Source organism: Malaya genurostris, chromosome 3 (assembly GCF_030247185.1).
Source record: "Malaya genurostris strain Urasoe2022 chromosome 3, Malgen_1.1, whole genome shotgun sequence".
In the NCBI taxonomy this organism is placed as follows: Eukaryota; Metazoa; Arthropoda; class Insecta; order Diptera; family Culicidae; genus Malaya; species Malaya genurostris.
In genome coordinates this window covers 241,211,886-241,234,497 of record NC_080572.1, presented here as the reverse complement: position 1 = coordinate 241,234,497, position 22,612 = coordinate 241,211,886, and the positions used below count along the sequence as shown (strand labels likewise).

General features: G+C 38.8%; 2 protein-coding genes across 6 annotated transcripts in view; one reads left to right on the top strand and one right to left on the bottom strand.

Annotated features, from left to right (window-relative positions):
- LOC131436062 (neurabin-1) overlaps positions 1-22,353 on the bottom strand; it is a 149,579-nt gene extending 127,226 nt beyond the window's left edge. For all 5 annotated transcript variants that reach the window (XM_058604511.1, XM_058604516.1, XM_058604517.1 and 2 more), the window contains exon 1: positions 21,835-22,353. The gene's annotated coding sequence lies outside the window, so the exon portion shown is untranslated. The remainder of the gene's footprint in view (positions 1-21,834) is intronic.
- LOC131436065 (uncharacterized) lies at positions 1,217-3,462 on the top strand. The gene is made up of 6 exons (XM_058604526.1): positions 1,217-1,535; positions 1,609-1,806; positions 1,875-2,066; positions 2,128-2,299; positions 2,373-2,452; positions 2,522-3,462. Exons 1-6 carry the CDS (start codon positions 1,256-1,258, stop codon positions 2,728-2,730), a joined length of 1,131 nt encoding a protein of 376 aa, XP_058460509.1. The 5' UTR covers positions 1,217-1,255; the 3' UTR covers positions 2,731-3,462.
- Positions 22,354-22,612: the final 259 nt, after the last annotated feature.

The window sequence follows — 22,612 nt, the reverse complement described above, 5'->3', positions numbered from 1 at the left end:
AAATTTTTTGAATTCCAGCATGTTCCCAGCTGCCTTACCAGTCTTCTTGAAGACCCTCTTTACGATTGTCCAGTAACGTTCGATGGGTCGAAGCTGAGAGCAATTTGGTGGATTGATATTTTTCTCAACGAAATTTATACCCTTTTCCGCAAGCCAATTTAGAGTGGTTTTGGTATAGTGAGTCGACGCTAAATCCGGCCATAACAGTGGAGGTGTACTATGCTTCTTATATTAAGGCAGCAATCTCTTCTGGAGACACTCAGGTCGATAGATTTCTGCATTTATAGTTCCGGTAGTGTGAAAAATGGTTGACTTCAAACCACAGGAACATATTGCTTGCCATACCAGTACCTTTCGATCGAATTTCTCTACTTGAATCGACCTGTCCGCATCGCTCATATCCTCCCCAACGACGACAGTAAAGTATTGTGGACCTGGAAGGGTTTTTGAGTCCTCAATTACATAAGTCTCATCGTCTATCAAAACGCATGCATCTGGACACTGCAAAATACGCGAATACAATTTCTGGGCCCTTGTTGCTGCTCGCTTCTTCTGTTCTACACTTTGTTTCGAGATTTTCTGTTTCTTGTAGGTCTTCAGGTGATGTCGCCTCTTGGTACGCTGGATCATTCCGACACTCGTTCCTGCTTTTTTGGCCAAATCACGTATTGACATTGATTTGTTCTTCATGATTAGAGATACCACTTTAAGGTTCAGTTTCGGGTTGGAAGAACCGGGGTTTCTGCCTCTTCCTTGTAGCTCATTCAAAGAATACTGTTCCCCAAACTTATTAATAATGGTTTTAACACTGGCATGATGAATTCCAAACCGCTTCGCCAATTTTCGCATAGTAATACCCTTCTCACTTAGTCATGTGTCCAGAAACTTAATTTTCACTTTCTTTTCAATACGCGACATTTTGAAAACGCAAAATTTCAACCGCAAAAACAAGTAAACAAACGAAAGCTGACAGTCAAACACACAGCACGCTATGATATGAGCATAAAAAACCATCACAAATACATGCGTACAACACAAATGTATGTGGATAGCTTATTTTCGATACACTCCTTTTTTTGATGAACTGATGCAGCACCGCCCGCTTCAACGGAACATGAAAACTCAATCAGCAATTAGCAGTAACAGTTTTCTTATCTCCATCATTTCTTACGAAAAAAAAAACCTCAATCACGGGGCGTCGTCATCCTTCGTCCAATCAGTTCCCTAAGTTTGTTCCACTTGCTGACATACCACGATGTTCGTCGCACTTTGGCTTACATATTTCGTGACGCTGACCACCGTAGGATCGAACATCGCACCACCAAGCTGCGATGGTTTTTACGGTTGCATATCCTCGTTACGCCAGTCGGACTGTCCCAGCGGAGAGATACTGGTTTCGGCGGCATCCCACGATGGGTGCTGTCCTGCGTGCCAAGGTGGCCAAGGTCACATGAAGGGTTGCAACGTAAACGTTGCCAATCGACGATGTGCCCCGGGGCTACGGTGCGAGGATCGGAAGTGTCTGTACGATCAGGGTAGGTTCGAGCGTGGTGCTGAAGTTGGTTCGACAGTTTTCTAAATCTCAAAACACAAAATAAAACTTTATAGCTAGCTGTCTTCACACGATTCACATGCAAAACGAAGACGAGTGGGCCGGTTGGTACCCACGGTGCAATACTGACGGGACCTACGCCAGCAAACAATGCCGAGGTGACCGGCTTTCGGGCCGTTGCTTTTGCTACAGCGAAGACGGGCGGCGCATTTTCGGGTGGGATTGGTACAAAAGTGCAACAGAAATGACGTGCGGTAAGGTCGAAGATCGTTGAAAACAATAAAAGCGAACCAAAACAAAAAAAAAACTCTTTACCTTGCAGCATGCAGTAGGCGTCGCGCAAAGTTAGAAACGGAAGGTCGCGTTGGTGTCACACTGCACTGCACCCAGAACGGAAACTATGAGGAATTGCAGTGCGATTCGGGAGTTTGTTGGTGTGCAGATCCGTACAGTGGAGATCCACTGATCGGAACAACGGTAGTTCACGACAGTCTGTGGAAGTTGCTGCCATGCTGTAAGTTAAAAAGGTCAAGTTCAAAGTTTCTTTTCTCTGCGAAAAGCATCTTTGTTTACAGATAACAGCACACTTCATGGTGACAGCTATCTTCGGCAGTGCGAAAGTACCGCTTTTGCACAGAAAACCATACAGAAAAAGTTCGCTCTTCGCGGTACGGTCGGTGTCACTTTCAACCAGATTCAATGTGACTACGATGGAGCTTTCGGACGATACCGAATTGAGAACGGAATGTTCGTATAATGTCAATAAGAGGAATATTCGAAGCACCTAACGAGTTCGTTTTTTTTCTTTGCATTTTAACAGAGTTTACTGCACCTGGCGAGACGGAAGCAAAATTGGATCTTTTCAGGTACGATCCAGTTTGCTGTCCGGCGTGAATTGTAGTAAGTTACTGAACTAGTCACCCACTTTGAAATTATTGTGATTTTTGGTTTTCCTGTCTATTCACTAAGACTGCGCGAGAGATACCCTTATCTACCAGGGAGCCGGAATACCGTTCACTTTGGCCTGCGGCGGTAACGGGAACTACGAGTACTCTCAGGATCAGAACGGTCAGCTGTTCTGCGTCGATAGCGACGGATTTGTCGTATCGACCGATGTGAAACCGAACGAAAGCTGCGATAAGTTCATATACAATTCGGAATTTTACACTGATAACTAAAAACTGAAATCTCAACACAAAATTTGGATACTGATTTTGAAACTCATTCCAATCGTAGTTATTTAATGCAGCTGACCGGGTTCGAGTAAAATATAATTCAACAGAAACCTGATAAAACTACATAAGATGTTAGTCACAGGTTGTTAGTCGAAAGCGAGAAAACAAAAAACAAGTGAAAAACAAACTATTATTGACATAGAGGAAAAAGTCGTGGTTGGCGTATGGATAAAGACACATATTTAGAATGTGTCAAGTGGAGAAACATGTGACTCACGCCATAAACCGTACGCCATAATCGTCCGACGGGGGAGAGGTCATCGGTAGCGTTCTTTGTCAGCTGACACGGCACTGCGAACACACGCCGATTACAATGGCGGCTCTCGACAGTGGGAACTAGTTAGTACTTTATTTGGTTAACAATCGCCCTTATTCTTAATAACGACTTATTGATTATTCGATCGAATGTGGTTCGATCGAATCATAGCTACCTTTGATTTTGCTAGCGTTATGGGGAATACAAATGAAATACGAGGGAAAAAACGATACGACGTTATTCAGAATAAGGGCGAATATCTGATATCGGTTACTTCCGTTGAAACAAAACAAAACGAAAACAATTAACTGAACTGTTTTCCCACTTTTGTTTTCCAAATTGGTTTTTATTCAGAGATACGAAATTCCACTACCCACAGCTTTCGTCTCAATAAACCGATTAGTAGAAATAAAATCACAATGGAGCGGTTTTAATGAAAATTGCATTTTATTTCTTTTATTGAATTTCGCATTTTTTTTATTTGGCTCAAATAAATTCGATAAAAATCGACTTTTCAACCTCAATTTGGGATAGTCCCAACTGGATGGTGTCACATGCAACACTACACGCGATACCATGTATCAATTAAGAGGTAAGTTTAGTAATAACTAAGGAGTGTATCAAAAATAAGCTATCCACATACATTTGTGTTGTACGCATGTATTTGTGATGATTTTGCCTTTCTCATATATAAAGGTTATGCAATCACTGTGAAAACCGACTTTTGAACCGTGGCCCGGAGGGTCGAGTGTCATATACCATTCGACTCAGTTCGTCGAGTATGCAAAATGTCTGTGTGTGTATGTGTGTGTATGTGCGTATGTGTGTATGTAACGTTTTTTTGCACTAACTTTTCTCGGAGATGGCTGAACCGATTTTCACAAACTTAGATTTAAATGAAAGGTCTTGTGGTCCCATACGTAATTCCTGAATTTCATCTGGATGCGACTTCCGGATCCGGAAATATAAGGTAAAGTGTGTTAAAAATTGTATACCATCTCTGAAAAGGGTGAAAAGTTTTCTAAATCAACCTCAAATCTTCTCCAATTAATAGTTTTTATCAGTAGACAAATTGATTTTGGTTATTCTTTTTAGGAATCGAAGAAAATTATTTTGAAGAATACCCCAGTATTATATGTGATAGTATGATTCCTATGAGAAAGGCATCATTACACCACTAGGTGAATTAAAACAGCTTTTTTTATGCTCAGATCGTTTGGTTGTCAGCTTTCGTTTGTTTACTTGTTTGTGCGGTTGAAATTCTACGTTTTCAAAGTGTCGCGTATTGGAAAGGAAGTGAAAATTAAGGTTCTGGACACATGGCCAAGTGAGAAGGGTATTACTATGCGAAAATTGGCGAAGCGGTATGGAATTCATCATACCAGTGTTGAAACCATCATCAATAAGTTTGGGGAACACTATTCTTTGGATGAGCTACCAGGAAACGGCAGAAAATCCGGTTCTTCCAATCCGAAACTGGACCAGCAAGTGGTATCTCTAATCATGAAGAACAAATCAATGTCAAAACGTGATTTGGCCAAAAAAGCAGGAACGAGTGTCGGAATGATCCAGCGTATCAAGAGGCGAAATCACCTGAAGACCTACAAGAAGCAGAAAATCTTGAAACAAAGTGTAGAACAGAAGAAGCGAGCAGCAACAAGGGCCCGGAAATTGTATTCGCGTCTTTTGCAGTGTCCGGATGCATCCGTTTTGATGGATGATGAGACTTATGTAAAGGAGCGATGCGGACTGGTCGATTCAAGAGGACAAATTCGGTCGAAAAATACTGGTATGGCAAGCAATATGTTCCTGTGGTTTGAAGTCAACCATTTTTTACATTACCGGAACTATAAATGCAGAAATCTATCGATCTGAGTGTCTCCAGAAGAGATTGCTGCCTTTATATAAGAAACATAGTACACCTCCACTGTTTTGGCCGGATTTAGCGTCGGATCACTATGTCAAAACCACTCTCATTTGGCTTGCGGAAAAGGATATATATTTCGTCGAGAAAAATTTCAATCCACCAAATTGCCCTCAGCTTCGATCCATCGAACGTTACTGTGTATAGCTTATTTTCGATATACTCCTTATCACATTTCGTTATAGTCAATTAGCCGCTAAGATCGCATCATTTGAATCCGTTACATTGTTTTCTTGTTGTTTTTTGCCTTTCTCTATAGAAAAGTATTAAAATTGCTGGGAAAACCAACTTTCGAACGGAGCCTCAGTGGCGCATAGTACTATATACCATTCGACTCAGTTCGACGAGATCGGAAGAAGTCTGTGTGTGCACTATAGATATTTTTACCGCTCACTTTTTTCAGAGATGGCTGAACCGATTTTAGCAAACTTAATCTCGTTTGAAAGCTACTGTTGGGCTATTGATCAAGTTCGAGGATCAAATCGCTATGACTTCTTGTTCCGGAGATATGATAAGTGACGTAACCGACAAAACGTGTTGTTTTTTTACCGCTCAATTTTCTCAGAGATGGCTAGGCCGATTTTAACAAGTTCAAAGATTACATAACTGTGACTTCTGGTTCCGGAGATATGATGGTATAAGTGACGTAACCGACAAAACGCGTTGTTTTTTACCGCTTAATTTTTTCAGAGATGGCTATATCGGTTTTAACAAGCTTAGACGCGTTTCAAAGCTACTGTTGGGCTATTGATCAAGTTCGAAGATGAAATAACTGTGGCTTCTGGTTCCGGAGATATGATGATATGAGATTCGAAAAAAATTTTTTTTTGATGCCGAAAGTCTTAAAGTTACATGAAACGTCGAGATTTGGTGTTATCTTGAAAAAAAATTTTTTTTTATGTCGACTTTCTGGGACTTGAAAAAATTTTGGTGATTTTTCAAGATCTATGAAAATTCCACAACTCCAGTGGATTAAGAAGGTTTTCTTTGTATTAGCTTCTGTCTTCTCATAAAAATAGGCAACGCAAATGTCAAGCGCTTGGTTTGAGAAATGATGTCGAGTATGTGACATAAACACTAAAGCATACTTTTGTGAACTACTCGAATCAATCTGAATTAACTGGTCTCAAAAATGAACCCGAATTAGTGTCAGAAATTATTTATTAAAAAGATAAAACAAAATTTCATGAGACTGTTTTGAAGAAAGAGAAAGGCATTTTAACACCACTAGGTGGATTAAGAAGGGCTTTTTTATTTATTTTTTTACCTTTCTTATATGGAAAGGTTATGCAATCAATTTGAAACTCGACTTTTGAACGGAGGCTCGGAGAGCCAAGTGGCATATACCATTCGACTCAGTTTGTCGAGATCACAGCATGTCTGTGTGTATAAATATAACAATGTGTGTATGTGACAAATAATGTCACTCGATTTTCTCAGAAATGGCTGAACCGATTTTCACAAACTAAAACTCATATGAAAAATCTCATAAACATAGACATACCCTGAGATCTCTTTTTACGCGGGAGATACGTACCGCGTAACTTCGGAAATCCGCGTAAAAAAACGTGCAATTTCGGAAATCTGCGTAAAAAATATTTCAAAACTAAAGAAAAAACTTAATCTTAGTAATGCATGAAACGTCCAGATTTTTTTTTCTGTAAAAATCGACATTGAGACTTACAGAATTTGAGGCCGCGTAACTTCGGAAATCCGCGCAGAAAAAACCGCAAAATTGAAGAAATTTGTTTTATGCCAAATACCTTAGAGATCGAGATCTGGTGTAATCTAAACTTCGGAAATCCGCTTAAAAAACCCGCATAAAAAACCGCCTAAAAAGACCTCAGTGTAGACCGCTATTCAATTTTATCCCGATCTGACTTCCGGTTCCGGAATAACTAGGAGATAAGCAAAAAAAATGTAAAAAATTGTCACTCACTTTTCTCAGAGATAGCTGAACCGATTTTCACAAACTAAGATTCAAACGAAAGGTCTTATGGTCTCATAAGTTGCTGTTGAATTTCATCTACATCCGACTTCCGGTTCCGGAATTACATGGTAATATGTGCAAATCTAAAAGAAAATACACGCGCAATTTTCTCGCAAATTTTTTAAACGATTTCCACAAACTAAAATGCAAATAAATATCTTGAAATTCTTTAAAAAGTCTCCGAAAAGTTGATCCAGATCCGGTTCCGGTATTACAGTGCGATAGGTGAAACATTTTCAACTTCATGAGTATTTTTTCCCAAGTGACGGCGAAACGAGGTGCAAATTTGTATAAAACCTACTGGTAAATTCATCTTGTTAGCCGAACTTGTTGGTTGGTGGATATATAAACCTACTTTAGGACCACTTGTACCCGGTTTCCGCTTCCGAAAGCACCGATAATAGCGAAGAAACCCTTCAAAAACGGAACTACTTCGATTACTCAGCAACGGTTAAATCAATTTTCACAAATTTTGATTCAAATTGAAGTTTTCATTATCTTAAAAGATACTATGCAATTTCATTCAGATCTGACTTCCGATTTCGAAGCTATATGACGATGAATGTCAAAACTTTTAACCCGTCATAACACATGCGCTGAAAAGTCCCAGGTCTAACACATAGATGGCGCTAGTTTTGTTGCCGTCACCTTTTTTCAGCTGACACTAACCATTGAAAGACAGCTGTTAAAATTTCATGATATTCTATTCATTAGTTTGTGAGTTATTGTGCTAAGTGTGCCGCTACTTTTGCTATTGCAGAACAATGGATCAAAAAGAATTTCGTGTTTTAATTTTACATTGCATTTTGATGGGAAAAATACCGTTCAAGCGAAGCAATATATTGGAGCGTTTGAAGGCTGGAATTACAAAGAAACAACCGCATACGGCAAAAAAAATTTGTTTCGCCGTGTCACAAACCAATCAAAATCCGATCCGCGGCGAACACCCATTTTATCAAGCTGGAAAGAATTCAGTATCGTTGTTTGCGTATTGCCTTAGGTTGCATGCAGTCGACTCATACGATGAGTCTCGAAGTGCTCGCGGGCGTCTTACCATTGAAAAACCGATTCTGGGATCTCTCATATCGATTGCTAATCCGATGCGATATCTTGAATCCGATGGTGATTGAAAACTTCGAAAGGCTTATCGAGCTTAATTCTCAGACCCGTTTTATGTCCTTGTATTTTGATTACATGGCCCAGAATATTAATCCTTCTTCGTTTGCTTTCAACCGTGCTCATTTGTTGGATACTTCTGATTCTACTGTGTTTTTCGACACATCCATGAGAGAAGAGATTCGTGGAATTCCGGGTTACATACGCCCTCAAGTGACCCCTAATATTTTTTACAATAAGTTTAGAGCAGTCGACTGTGAAAAAATGTTTTACACTGACGGATCAAATCTCAACGGGTCCACAGGCTTCGGTATCTTCAATCAGAACATCACCGCTTCTTACAAACTCAGTGATCCGGCTTCAGTTTACGTCGCAGAATTAGCTGCTATTCAGTACACCCTCGAGATCATTGAAACCTTGCCCAAAGACCATTACTTCATTGTCACGGACAGTCTAAGCTCAATAGAAGCTCTCCGGGCAATGAAGCCAGGAAAGTATCCCCCATATTTCCTGGGGAAAATACGGGAACATTTGAGAACTTTATCTGAACGGTCTTATTCAATATCGTTAGTCTGGGTCCCTTCGCATTGTTCCATTCCGGGCAATGAAAAGGCAGACTCATTGGCCAAGGCGGGCGCATTAAATGGTGAAATTTACGAAAGACCAATTTGCTTCAACGAATTTTTCAGTATATCTCGTCGAAGGACTCTCGAAAGTTGGCAAACTTCATGGAGTAATGGGGAGCTGGGACGATGGTTACACTCCATTATCCCGAAGGTATCGACGAAACCTTGGTTCAGAGGGATGAATGTGGGTCGTGATTTCATTCGTGTGATGTCCCGGCTCATGTCTAATCATAACACCTTGGATGCACACCTCCGGCGTATCGGCCTCGTGGAGAGCGGTCTATGCACTTGCGGTAAGGGTTATCACGACATCGAACATATTGTCTGGGCATGTACCGAGTATTGTGGCGCCAGATCGCAGCTAATGGACTCCCTTCGGGCCCGAGGTATATCACCTGGGGTTCCAGTACGAGACGTGTTGGCTCATCGAGACCTTCCCTATATGTCACTCTTATACCAGTTCATAAAAATCATCAACGTACAAGTCTGATCTGTGTTCTCTCAGAAACCTTTATCCCATTCCACGTGGGTGTTCAAGCCAATGAAATAAAAGCGAAACGAGTCCTTGCTTTTTTTCGAGTCTTCTCTTATCCCCCGATGATATTTCAGTTCAACCTCGATCCTAACATCCGCTCGCAACACCTCATCCAACATCTGTTCACCATCTTCTTCGGAACTAACAAGATCTTTGTGCTGACACTAATTTTGTTTTGCTCCCCCTTCTTTCGTCTTTTCACTATCTCGACGTGAACTAATAAGATCTTTTCGCTGAGCTAAGTAACTTCACTTTCTTATCCCTTGTTCCAACAACATTTATTTCTCCCTGTTTCACTCCTTCCAGACGATGATCAACGCGCGGGCCACCCGCCGGGTTCTAACTGCCCGGGGGTGTTTCCCGCGGACCCACACGAAAGAATACGAAAAACCATCGATGCGTACCAACGTCACCAGGATAATTCAGCGTACAAGTTCCAACCGACCAGACGCTGCCGATGACTAGTTGGAGACTACATCCTTGGAATCTGATCTCCTCGAAATCACATCACGAAATAGAAGAAATTACTTTAATTTTAAGTGGTAAAATTAATGCCCTCGGCATCTTATAGCTTAACGCAGTGTGCCTTAATATATATTATTGAATAAAAAAAAAAAAAACCAATCAAAACAATGGCAAAACTACATGAATTGAATTTCAAATTGCTCTCACAGCCGGTAAGAAATTTCGCACGAATGAAGAGGTTATCGCTAAAACTGAGGCATGTTTCAAGGCAAACGATAAATCGTTCTACAAAAGTGGTATTGAAATGTTAGAGCGACGCTGGAATGATTGCGTTGCTCTTGATGGAGATTACGTTGATAAATTAAGTTAATTTTAAATTTAAAAAATGTGTTCTCTTTTTTAGAGCCGGGACTTTTCAGCCCATGTACGATACAAAGCCGTTACGTGCTGGTACGGAAAAAGAAAACACCACAGCCTTTCGAACAAAGCACACAACGAAAAAATTACAGAATTTGTTTTGTCTATCCAAATAAAAATTCATGCAGCAACTCATTTGGAAATACACCCTGATAAAATTATGAGGGAACTAATTCGAAATACCAATGAATTTCATTAATTTTACATACGTCAATACACGAAGTACAACAGAGGTAATAATACAGATACGTATTTCGGATGTTAATTACATCCTTCTTCAGTGATACTGTTTAGAAGTCTGATCCTATTACAATCAGTGGCGTCACTTCCGCATGTGCATATTGCATTGCCGTGGCACTTTGCCTTGTGCACCGAAATTGCGTGTATTTACGCACATCTTTTTTACATCTAACCAAAAATTTAAAGTATCTCTTGTCGTTGTGTTAGTGTCTTGTTTTAAAGATATTTTTAAATAATTTATTTTTGTATTGGATCTCGTTGTCACCCTTTTTCTTAGGGGGAGAGGAACTTCCATTTCCCTCCTGCGAGGATTGAGGGACACTTTGTTCGTGGCTCGTCTCGTCATCCATTGCCGCGTATTGTTGTTGATTTCCGTCTTGAGTTCGTTGCTAGTTGCTGTAGATGCGCCTTGTTGTACATTGATTGCAGTTGCTGGTTGGTTGGAGGGTAAGTTGTTAACTGCAGCTGGTGTACTTTGTTCTAAAGGGGATACGTTGGATGAATTCGTGCTTTACTATTGTTGGTGACTGTCACAGGTGTACTGGAGTTGCTTGGGGTTGGTGTGAAGGAAGCACCGTTGTCCTTTGGTGTAGTTGTCTCCTTGTCCAGTTTATCACATGGCTTACCGTAGTGAACAGCTTTTTGGCAATATTGACATGAGGCCATCTGATTGTCATAGGTAACAAATGATTTGCACGGAACCCTTGTATCCTGGCCAAAAAACACATAAGAAGGTATAGCCTTCTTCAAGCGCATGCGTAACAAACGTACACCATTTAGAATACCGGAAAAAGAACTCCAACGTTCCTTTTTCGATGGAAAGAATGTCTCCATACTGGGACATAGATTTTCGTATATGAGGATCACAGATGCTTGAGGGAAGATTATGCACACGCACTTCTATAGCACTATCTTCCATATACTGGAATGTTGTACTTCGCGTTTTCGTGCTCCACATAGTGCACATTGTTATTGTCTTTAGCGATTTTGATTTGCATCCAACTCTTTATAAAACTGGATGTAAACCACATTATTTGTCTTATTGCATTGAAGTTAATGCACACGTTTAATGTCATCATGCATTTGCTCTTTAAGCAAACCTTAAGCTCTTAAGTTCTCGTATCGAAGGTCGAATTTCGCACTGCCTGCAGTCAACAATAATTGTTATCTTTCGTAGCGGCGGTAGCTTTTGTTCGTTTGGTTCTCTCATTTCGAGATCATTCTACTGTTCACTACACAATACTGTTCGTGGTTTCTTCCATCCCGAACGTAAGCAGTTTTGTTTTATCGACTGACTTGGATGAGATGTAAAAGCGAACTGTGTTAGTGTCTTTGCCGTGCACATGAGTTACTGCATAGATTCAAGAAGAGAAGCAATTAATCAGCTCAGCTCTAAGATTTGTTGTTCTCTCTGTCACGTTTGCCTCCGTGAGAACTTGTATGCACACCTTCAGGAGCGGTTTCAGTAGCTTATGCATATGGTAGTTGAAAACAAATTGCTGTCTCAGTTGCAACTTCGAAGCGGTTTTATTGATGACGTTATTGACGTACAGAGAACCGAATTCTTTTATTGTATCATGAAACGTTTGATAAAAAACCCCATCTAAAAGTATATCGTTATTCTTTTGTATTGAAAAAACACAAGCGAATATCCTTTCCTAAATCTTTAGTTTTCACTTACAACGAACTGTTACATCTGCTGTCATACCACATAAACAGTGCACAAACTGTAAATTGCCACCAATTACGATTCATGCAATTAATAATAATGTTTTTCTGTTGGCTCCATCTCTTCCACTCGACACGTGTATTCACAATTTACCTGACTATAAAAATCATTGAATTGCGAGAGACGGAAAGCTATTTGTCATCTGCAGAGGATATTGAGTTCTCTGGTAGTTTTTTTTTTGTAAGTACAAGAGAAAGGCACAATTATTTGTTTTTTTTAATGCTCCCGCTACGAAGTCCAGCAAATAAGAACTCTAACAACGTAAACTTTGTATCTTACTTCCAGTTCCCATTTTAATGATGAACTTAGCAAATTTCACTTTCATTTAGTCCCTACCGCGTTCTGTTTGCTGTTCTACGTTTATAAATACACAGTTTCGTTTTTATTCGCTCAGTTGGTCTAATGGTGGTGGCGGTCGTTGCAGTAAAATAACGATTCTGTTAACTAGAAGCTCTTAGACTTTCTCTAGCTGCGGTAACGAAGATCGTAGCTCGAAGTCAACCTTTAAGGTCGGTATTTTGTCATCTAGTTCATGTATTTGATTTTAAAACACTAACTAGGTAGAAATTCTAATTAATAATCCAGGTGAAAATTATTATGTTACGAAATAAAACACCACAATTCAGCAAGTAGCCTGCCAAATAACGAACGCAATATTAAATTCAATGCGCTGTGTGTGAGCCTCCGTTCAGAGTGAGGTTTACAATTTCATTCACCGGCACACGGTGAATAAATTAATTCATATTTTGGCGAAAAAAAGTGGACTCAACTCTGCCAAGCTTCGTCTCTACCACAGACCGGTAGGTTTCCTTCTAAGGGGGTAAGGTTCAAAAAACCCGTTCGGTTTGAACTGCAAGCCGCCAAAAGGTAATGTGGTTTTAGCTGAACCTGGACTAAAGAGGTTCTTCTTTAGGGGACCGTTATTATTATTATTTTTTTTTTGAAGCAGTAACTATTACCTTTAAAACAGTTGTTCCTCAATTGTAACAACTATCACTGATCAGTATCTCAAAACAGATCATATTTCATACCAGGCGCGTACCCAGAAAAAAATTTCGGGGGGTGTTTCAGAACATGTTGATCAATTTCCATACAAATGGAACTTTTTATATAATTATTTGAAATTTTTTTATTGTGGAGTCGTTTGTTGAAAATTATTTATTTTATTTTTTACTTATTTGAAAAAAAGAGTTTACATAATATCATACTTTTTTGAGTTTCGGAGGGGGTTTGAACCCCTAAAACACCCCCCTGTATACGCGCCTGTTTCATACAAATAGTTTATTAGCCAGTAACCACCCTATCGTAAACGTTTCCATCCGAAACACTTCTGGGAATATTTTTTCCCTGCTTCGGTGGAGCATGAATTAAAATCTGATGCTGGCTGACCTGAAACCGAGTGGTGTTTTGCTACGGTCACGGGCTTGGCGGTTTCATGTGTAGCCACAAAATGAACCGGTCGTGAGAGTCGTAGCTTTCCCAATCCCACCGGCCGAATACCGAATTTCGTATTATCTCTCCGGGAGCACAAAGGGAAACAGCAAAGTAAACAGTGGTTCCGAATATTAGTTTTAGTTTTGATCGGCTAAAGCGTTTCGTATAGCTCCGTCCGTCCAGAGGGGGCTTTTCTGCTGGTATTTATATTCTTTATTAATATCCAACGAAGGAAATTCTACTGAATATTTGTTCAGATTTTCATAGCAAAAAAGTTCTGTTATTTTGCTTTTTCTACTGTGTTTGGAGATGGTCACGGTGTATTCTAATCTGATTTCTGACTAACCAATAAAACGTTTCCCCGGTCACTGGCCAGATGTGAATTTGAAAATGATAAAATGTCTACTGCATTTTTCCAAGTATCATTGCAAACTTAATTATCACATGGCTACTATTCAACGTGCTGAATATTATTCGTGTGATTTGTGTGAATGCGATTACGGTACTTCATATCATCTGATATGTAACTGTCGCGCATTGACGCAACTACGTATCCGGGTTTTTGGTTCTCCATACATGGTTGAGTCTGTGTATGCGGAGCTAAAATTAAAAGATATTCTATCGTTTCTCACCCAATGTGGTAGAGACCTGTAGTCAGAGGGGTTCGTCATTCTTCCTGGAATTAATTAATCCTTTCTGTATTGACCTTAGAAGGTTTTAGCAGATTGTTTGGCATCCCTTATGAGGTGCATACTGCATACATACTGCGAATCGTTCTGCGTTCTTCCGGGAATGCAGAATGGTAACGTTTTTGTAAAATCTCTAAATCTTCTCGTTGGGTGGAGGTTTTATTAACTGTGCAATTTGGCACCTGCAGATCGTTCAAGAAAGATTTGTTTCTTTATATTTTGTGCTGTTCTCCCACATCACCCACTTCGCAAATTTCCTACCATGTTCCTTTTATCCTTCCCTTCCCATCAGAAAAAGAATAAGAAACCAAGAAAATGATGTGCCACTTGAGCCAACTAGTTCGGATTCCTGGAAGCAATAAAACGTTTTCCCGATCACTGTCGTTCGCAGGGCAGATGAAGAATGTTTATGCTTCTGCTACTTAATGACATGACAACACCTCCGCCGAATCTTGCATGGGTTTGACGGAAATTTTAAATTCAAGAAGTCGAACGATGTTTGAAAATGAAACTCATCTATTTTCCGACCAATCTGAAAACATTTAAGAACTATGATTCTGTGAGAAAAAAATACTAAAGGGTGAACATGAAATTATTGCAAAATTCACGACTGGCTGCAACTTTTTGTCGTGATAAGTTTCTGATCGTGAATATCTTTTGTTATATCTAACGTATCAACATAATTTTTGCAACGTGACATCAGATATATGATCATTAATTTATAATAACATTTTCAATTGTAGGACATAAAGACTTTCCCAGAAAGCATGGACGCACTTTGATTTCGCTGTAAATAATTCACAAGTGTTAGATATTCAAATTTTATTCGATATACTGGCTGCAACTTTTTGTCGTGATAAGTTTCTGATCGTGAATATCTTTTGTTATATCTAACGTATCAACATAATTTTTGCAACGTGACATCAGATATATGATCATTAATTTATAATAACATTTTCAATTGTAGGACATAAAGACTTTCCCAGAAAGCATGGACGCACTTTGATTTCGCTGTAAATAATTCACAAGTGTTAGATATTCAAAGATATATTAGACTACTACAACAGAATAATATTAGACTACTACAACAGAATATTATTCTCAACATTTGCTACTTAGCCATTGTTGCTTGCGAAAGTTCCTCATTAAATTTCGTACAGACTTCTTGGCGACAAGTTTTGACACTTTTTTCCAATCATTTTCGAACTGTTGAATGGTTTCGGATGCCGAGACATGTTTCCTAAGATGTGCCTTCGTTGATGCCCAAAATTCCTCAATTGGTCGAAGTTGTGAGCAATTTGGTGGATTCATGTCTTGTGGGACGAAAGTGATATTTTTGCTAGTATACCATTCTACCGTTGATTTCGAGTAGTGGCAAGAAGTAAGATCTCGCCAGAATACAACAGGATCCTTGTGGCTTCGAATCATGGGTAGAAGTCGTTTTTGTAAACATTCCTTGATGTATATTTCGCTGTTCATTGAAGCAGTGGTGATGGAGGGTTTCGAAATCTTACCGCAGCTACAAATTGCTTGCCAGACCATAGCTTTCTTACCAAATTTTTCGACTTCAATCGATGTCTCGGACTGGTTTAACACTTGCCCTTCTCGCACCGTATAATATTGTTGTCCCGCCAAGGATTTGTAATCGAGTTTCACGTAGGTTTCGTCGTCCATGATTATGCAGTTCAAATTTCTTGCAAGAATCGTATTGTACAGCTTTCGAACCCTCTGATCGATGCTTCTTGTTTCGGACTACGTTTTGGTTGTTTCTGCTTCTTATAGGTTCGAAGATTCAAACGTTCTTCAGCACGAAGAACATTTGACTTCGAAGTGCCCACTTTTTTGGCCACATCCCGAATTGAAACCTTCTTCTTTTGCTCGAATGCCTTCAGTATACGTTTATCCAACTGAGGGTTAATCCTCAAAGGTGTTATCCTCACCGAACTTCCTGATTGCATTTTGCACGGCTTTTTCACTTACTCCTCTAATTTTTGCTATCTTTCGGAGTGACAGTCCGCGCTCTGTGCACCATTTGTACACAATTTTTCGACGTTGTTCTGCTAAAAGTCCACGCATTTCGAAACAAAGTAATGAAAACGAATAAACAACTGCACAAGTGGTTAGAGAAGAGTGTAAACAACAGGACGTAGCCATAAAAATTTACAGATTCTGAACCATTGCGAAATGGCAGCGGTTTTTGGTTGCGTCCATACTTTCTGGGACAGTCTTTTTTCACAAATAATATAAAATTTAAAATTTAAAGTACCTGAAATGTTTGGTATCGACGAGTATCAAAGATTAAAACTCATGACGCCTTTCTCGTATGGGTCGGTACAAAAAGTTCTCACTAGACATTTTTCGTTCATTCTAGCCTGCGCAGTTGACTGAGCAGGAAATAAAGCAGGTGCATCCCGGTTGTTTCAGGTCCAGAGCTCATTTTGAGTATCAAGAATTCAGTTGAGAATGGAATTGATTGCGGTATGCTCGCAGACCCAGTTTCCCTTCAAAAATACAATGAAAAGTGGACAATGATAGGGAACATTTTGCAAAATCAGCCCTTCTAATAGCTCCAAATGTTAAAGATTTCTTCTTTGGAAATCAGAGATAAAAATCATCGATTTAGTGCATATCCAAAATAATTTAATTAGATTTCTGCACTTTTCGCAGTTGAGAAATTCGCTCCAAATGAGTGCGAATAAAGCCAGCATTTGATTGCTTCGCGTTCGAAAAAATACTCCGAACAGTGTTTAATATCGTAGAAAAATTCACAATTTGGCCCTTATGAATGCCAGAAATGAATGTCGTACCGCATTTAATTTCTATCACTGAAATATGCAAATCCGAAGTGAAATAATCGACATCGAAATTCTTTATGTTACTGTTTTTTGTGGCCGTTGGGATCGCCCATTTTTGAAATTTTACTTTGATTTAAAATTGGTTCAGTATAGAATCAATCGGCACTGTGAGCAGTTCTACTGAGGGATGTTCGCAGAGCCAGTTACGCTTCAAACAAGAGCGATGGTGTCATCCTGCACCTGGTCGTTTTCATTGAAGAAAAATAAACCGAAAAGTGGACAACGATGGGGAACATTATACAATATCAACGCTTTCAATGACTCCAAATGTTATCTAAAGATTGCTTCTTTGCAAATCATCAATTTAGTGCAAATCTAGTTTGATTAGTTATGTGCACTTTTCGCAGTGAGAAATTCGCACCAAATGAGTGCAAATAAAGCCAACATTTGATTGCTTCGCGTTCGAGACAAATACTCCGAACTGTGTTTAATATCATAGAAATTCCACAATTCGGCCCTTTTGAATGCCAGAAATGAATCTCGTACAGCATTTTGATAGTTGCTTCCATTGAAATATACAAATCCAAAATGAAATAATCAACATCAAAAGTTTGTATGTTGCTATTTTTGTGACCGACCATTTGTGAAAAAGTTACAAATGATATCATGTAAAACGAAAACCCTTCATCAAAATAGCTTTAGTATTGAATCAATTCGCACAAGAAGCAGTTCTGCTGCAGGACGTTCGCAGAGCCAGTTTCGCTTTGAACAAGAGCGATTGCGTCATCCTGCTGATGGTTGTTTGCATTGAAGAAAAATACAACGATACGTGGACAAAATATTAAAATAATCTATACGTTGAACCATCTCGAGAGTACTAAGAATGATCAAGGACAAGGACAAATTTCCGTATAGCTTTAAAAATTAGCATAAAAAAGAATGATTAAAAATTCGCAAAGAATAAAAATACCGATTTTGGAATATAGAAAAACTTTGAGATCTTCGAAATTCAAGTTTTCTACGTGAAATATTCTATGAATAAGAATAATAAGTTGCTAATTAGTTACGGTAACTTTAAATTTGCTGATCTTTTTTTTGAGTACTTTGTAGTTCAAATAAGCTTGAACCAAATCGAAACCCAGTGAATAGTTTGTTGCCAATTGATTACTAATTAATAACAGTAACTTTAATTATATTGCTTAATTTTTTCGTTGAGTACTTCGTTCATATGTTTATATGAAGTTATAGGAGCACCCCTACTAAATAAGCTTGAAAACAAATCGTAACCCAGAGGATAGTTTGTTGGTAAAAAGTTGCTCATTAGTTACTGTAGCTTTAAATTTGTTGCTCATTTTTTCTTTATTTTTTTAGTACTTCGCTAATTTTATATAAAGTTAATGAAGCACCCCCTACCAAAAAAGTTTGAAAAGAAATCGGAACCCAGTACATAGTTTGTTGCTAATAAGTTATTAATTAGTTACTGTAATTTTAAATTGGTTGTTCAATTTTTTCTTAAGTTTTTTTTAGTACTTCGTTTAGTTTATATAAAGTTAATGAATCACCACTACTAAAGAAGCTTGAAAACAAATAGAAACCCAGAGGACAGTTAGTTGCTAATAGGTTGCTTATTAGTCACGGTAACTTTGAACTTGTTGCTTAATTCTTTTCAATTTTTTTTTGTTGAGTACTTCGCTAAGTTCATATGAAGTTAATGAAGCACCCCTTCTAAATAAGCTTGAAAACAAATCGAAACCTAGTGGCTAGTTTGTTACTAATAAGTTGCTAATTAGTTACAGTAGCTTTAAATTTGTTGCTCATTTTTGTCTTCATTTTTTGAGTAAGGAGTGTATCGAAAACAAGCTATCCACATACATTTGTGTTGTACGCATGTATTTGTGATGGTTTTTTATGCTCAGATCGCAGCATGCTGTGCGTTTGGCTGTCGGCTTTCGATTCTTTACATGTTTGTGCGGTTGAAATTCTGCGTTTTCAAAATGTCGCGTATTGAAAAGGAAGTGGAAATTAAAGATCTGGACACATGGCTAAGTGAGAAGGGTATTACTATGCGAAAATCGGCGAAGCGGTTTAGAATTCATCATGCCAGTGTTAAAAACATAATTAATAATTTTGGGGAACATTATTTTTAGGATGAGCTACCAGGTCGAGGCAGAAAACCCGGTTCTTCCAACCCGAAACTGGACCAGAAAGTTGTATCTCTAATCATGAAGAAAAAATCAATGTCAATACGTGATTTTGCCAAAACAGCAGGAACGAGTGTCGGAATGGTCCAGCGTATCAAGAGGCGAAATCACCTAAAGATCTACAAGAAGCAGAAAATCTCGGAACAAAGTGTAAAACAGAAGAAGCAAGCCGCAACAAGGGCCCGGAAATTGTATTCGCGTCTTTTGCAGGGTCCGGATACATGCGTTTTGATGGACGATGAGACTTATATAAAAGAGGACTCCAAAACCTTTCCAGGTCCACAATATTTTACTGTCGTCACTGGGGAGGATGTGAGCGATGCGGACAGGTCGATTCAAGTGGAGAAAGTCGGTCGAAAGGTACTGGTATGGCAAGAAATATGTTCCTGTGGTTTGAAGTTTACCATTTTTTACACTACCGAAACTATAAATGCAGAAATCTCTCGACCTGAATGTCTCCAGAAGAGATTGCTGCCTTTATATAAGAAGCATAGTACACCTCCACTGTTTTGGCTGGATTTGGCGTCGGCTCACTATGCCAAAACCACTCTCAATTGGCTTGCGGAAAAGGGTATACATTTCGTTGAGAAAAATATCAATCCACCAAATTACCTCAGCTTCGACCCATCGAACGTTACTGGGCAATCGTGAAGAGGATCTTCAAGAAGACTGGTTAGGCAGCTGGGAACATGCAGGAGTTCAAAAAATTTGGGCTCAAGCGTCCAAAAAAGCGATGCAACAATTGTCCGGAACTTTATGAAGAGCGTTCGATCAAAAAGTTGGAAAATTCGCGAAGGAATAACTTAAATTTCATCCGGTTTTCTTTATGTTCAAGTTTAACCTCGTAGAATAAAGGATCAATTTTTGCTTAATTGTTTTTAATTTTTTTGTTGCGTACTTCGCTAAGTTCATATACAGTTAATGAAGCACTCCTGTCAAATAAGCTTGAAAACAAATCGGAACCCAGAGGATAGTTTGTTGGTAAAAAGTTGCTAATTAGTTATGGTAAATTTGAATTTACTGCTCCAATTTTTTTTAAATTTTTCTGTGTACCTCGCTAAGTTTATATAAAATTAATGAAGCACTCCTAACAAATAACTTAATGTAAATCCAGTGGATAGTTTGTCGCTAATTAGTTACGGTAGTTTTGAATATGTTGCTTAATTTAAAAAAAAATCAGTGCTTCCGTCATATGTTCATACGAAGTTAATTAAACACCCCTACTAAATAAGCTTGAAAACAAATCGAAACCCGGATAGTTAGTTGCTAATTAGTTACGGTAAATCTGAATTTGTTGCTCGATTCTTTTACAGTTTTTTTTAGTATTTCACTAAGTTCATATGAAGCTAATAAAGCAAGCCCACCCAATTAACTTGAAAACAAATCGAAACCCAGTGGATGGTTTATTGCTAATTAGTTAACTAATTAGCAACTTTTTAGCAACAAATTGTTCGCTGGGTTTCGATTTATGTTCAAGCTTATTTGGAAGGTGTGCTTCGTAAACTTTATATGACCTTAGCGAAGTACTCAAAATAACGAATTAAAAACTACCGTGACCAATTGGCAACTTATTAGCAACAAACTATCCATTGGGTTTCGATTTGTTTTCAAGTTTATTTCAGAGAGGTGCTTCATTAACTTGATATGAACTTAGCGAAGTACTCAAAAAACAACAAAAAATCGAGCAACAAATTCAACATTGTCGTAACTAATTACCAACTAATTATAAAAAAATTATTCAAATATTTGCGTTGTCATCGGCAAGAGGTGCTTCGCTTAGGTCATGTTCATAAATATTCTAGAAAGGCATAAAGATCTAGTGTTACCTAAAAAAAATACTATTTCAGAAAAAACTAGTTTTTTTTAAGATAACATTAGATCACGACGTTTCGTCCAGTTCTAAGACGAAACAAAAACCCGCATAACCTGGAAAGTTCGCGTGATGAATCCGCGTAACCTTGAAAATTCGCATTAAAACCCATAAAAAACGCATAAAAAGGGACTTGAGTGTATAATAGAGAACAGAATAAAGAAATTAAAATTTGACACTCCATAATATGCAAACTTTCACAAATACATCCTCTAAAATTGAGACTGCTAATCGATTCATTACCACTTTTATCATAGTTCATCGAGGTCACACTTCAACACCTCTCTCCGATCAATTTTAGAGCCCCCATGTAAATTCATACACAAAGCCATATCCAGTTAATGAATGTATAGCTTTAGTTCGAACTAAAATTCAAAACGAAAACCATGTTGTCACTTTCGTTTCGTTTTCCTTTTTTTTTTTTGTTCGATCGAAACGCATCCGAAGCTCTTCTCCCGTTAGTGGCAGTGGTGGCAACAACCGGTTTCGATTTAATTCGAATGCATACAATTAAAACGAGAACCTGTTTACCATATTCGGAGGCATTTCCTATTCGATTTTAGCGCTAAAGATAAAGCGAAAGTGATAAGGCGCGCTTGGTTCGAATGGCCGGAAAGGTGACACCGTACCCAATCGATCGCTGGCCCCAAAATCCGTGTGTTGAGGTGAATGACTTTCGCTTCGAGTTGCTCTGAGTTGGTAGGTATGTGACAATTTTGAAATCGCTTCGAATGATGATACAAATTAGGATTTCACCTACCTCACAAGTTGAAGGAACTGCTGCTGGAACTACTGGGTGCAAGTAAACTGAAGTGGCACCACTTGTTCACTGGTGCTACCGTTTTCCTATCGCACTACTACTCTCTGGGTACTTTCATCAAATACGGCACTCCGTTCTATGAGGACGTCATTGTAATTCGTCATGCACAAGATTTTCTGATGTTGTTTGTCGCACTGACAGAAGCCCACTGTACCGGTAGCCAGGCAACGCCGGCTGCATCATTTGGTGGGGAAAAACCCAGCAAAATAAAACACTTGCTGCGTTCACATGCGCGCACGGCTTCACACTTGGGCTTCCTTTTGTTTACTATTTTCCAACACACACATCAGAACTACTGCTCTTCACTTTGCAAAACAAAACCGCCTACTGTTTACATTTTCGTTTCGGCTGATATTTTTTTCTTTTTTTTTTGTTGCGATCTCACTGTAACACACTTTGGGCTTCCGATCCTTGTAAACACTCACTCCCTTCACTTTTTTTTCAGTTGCTGGTCCACGTCTGTGAATAAACAGAAAAAAGGGGGAAATGATTACAAACATATTTGTTCTAATTCACACATCATCGGTGCGTCGTAACCGTCATAATTGACACATGTTTGAGCAATTTGTAGTAAGCAAAGTCATTATGAGGACAGTAATTGTGCCATGTTTCACTTATATTGATTGACAAATCTCAAATTTCTATTCCTCTGTTGGTTTCAACATCTATTAAACACAATCGAATTACTCGATTTAATATCTGTTGTGACCTCCAGGAG

Coding starts and splice junctions, on each gene's coding strand:
- LOC131436065 (XM_058604526.1), top strand. CDS start 1,256: ATGTTCGTCGCACTTTGGCTTACATATTTCGTGACGCTGACCACCGTA. Junction 1,536..1,608: donor GAAGTGTCTGTACGATCAGG/GTAGGTTCGAGC, acceptor AAAACTTTATAG/CTAGCTGTCTTCACACGATT. Junction 2,300..2,372: donor TACCGAATTGAGAACGGAAT/GTTCGTATAATG, acceptor GCATTTTAACAG/AGTTTACTGCACCTGGCGAG.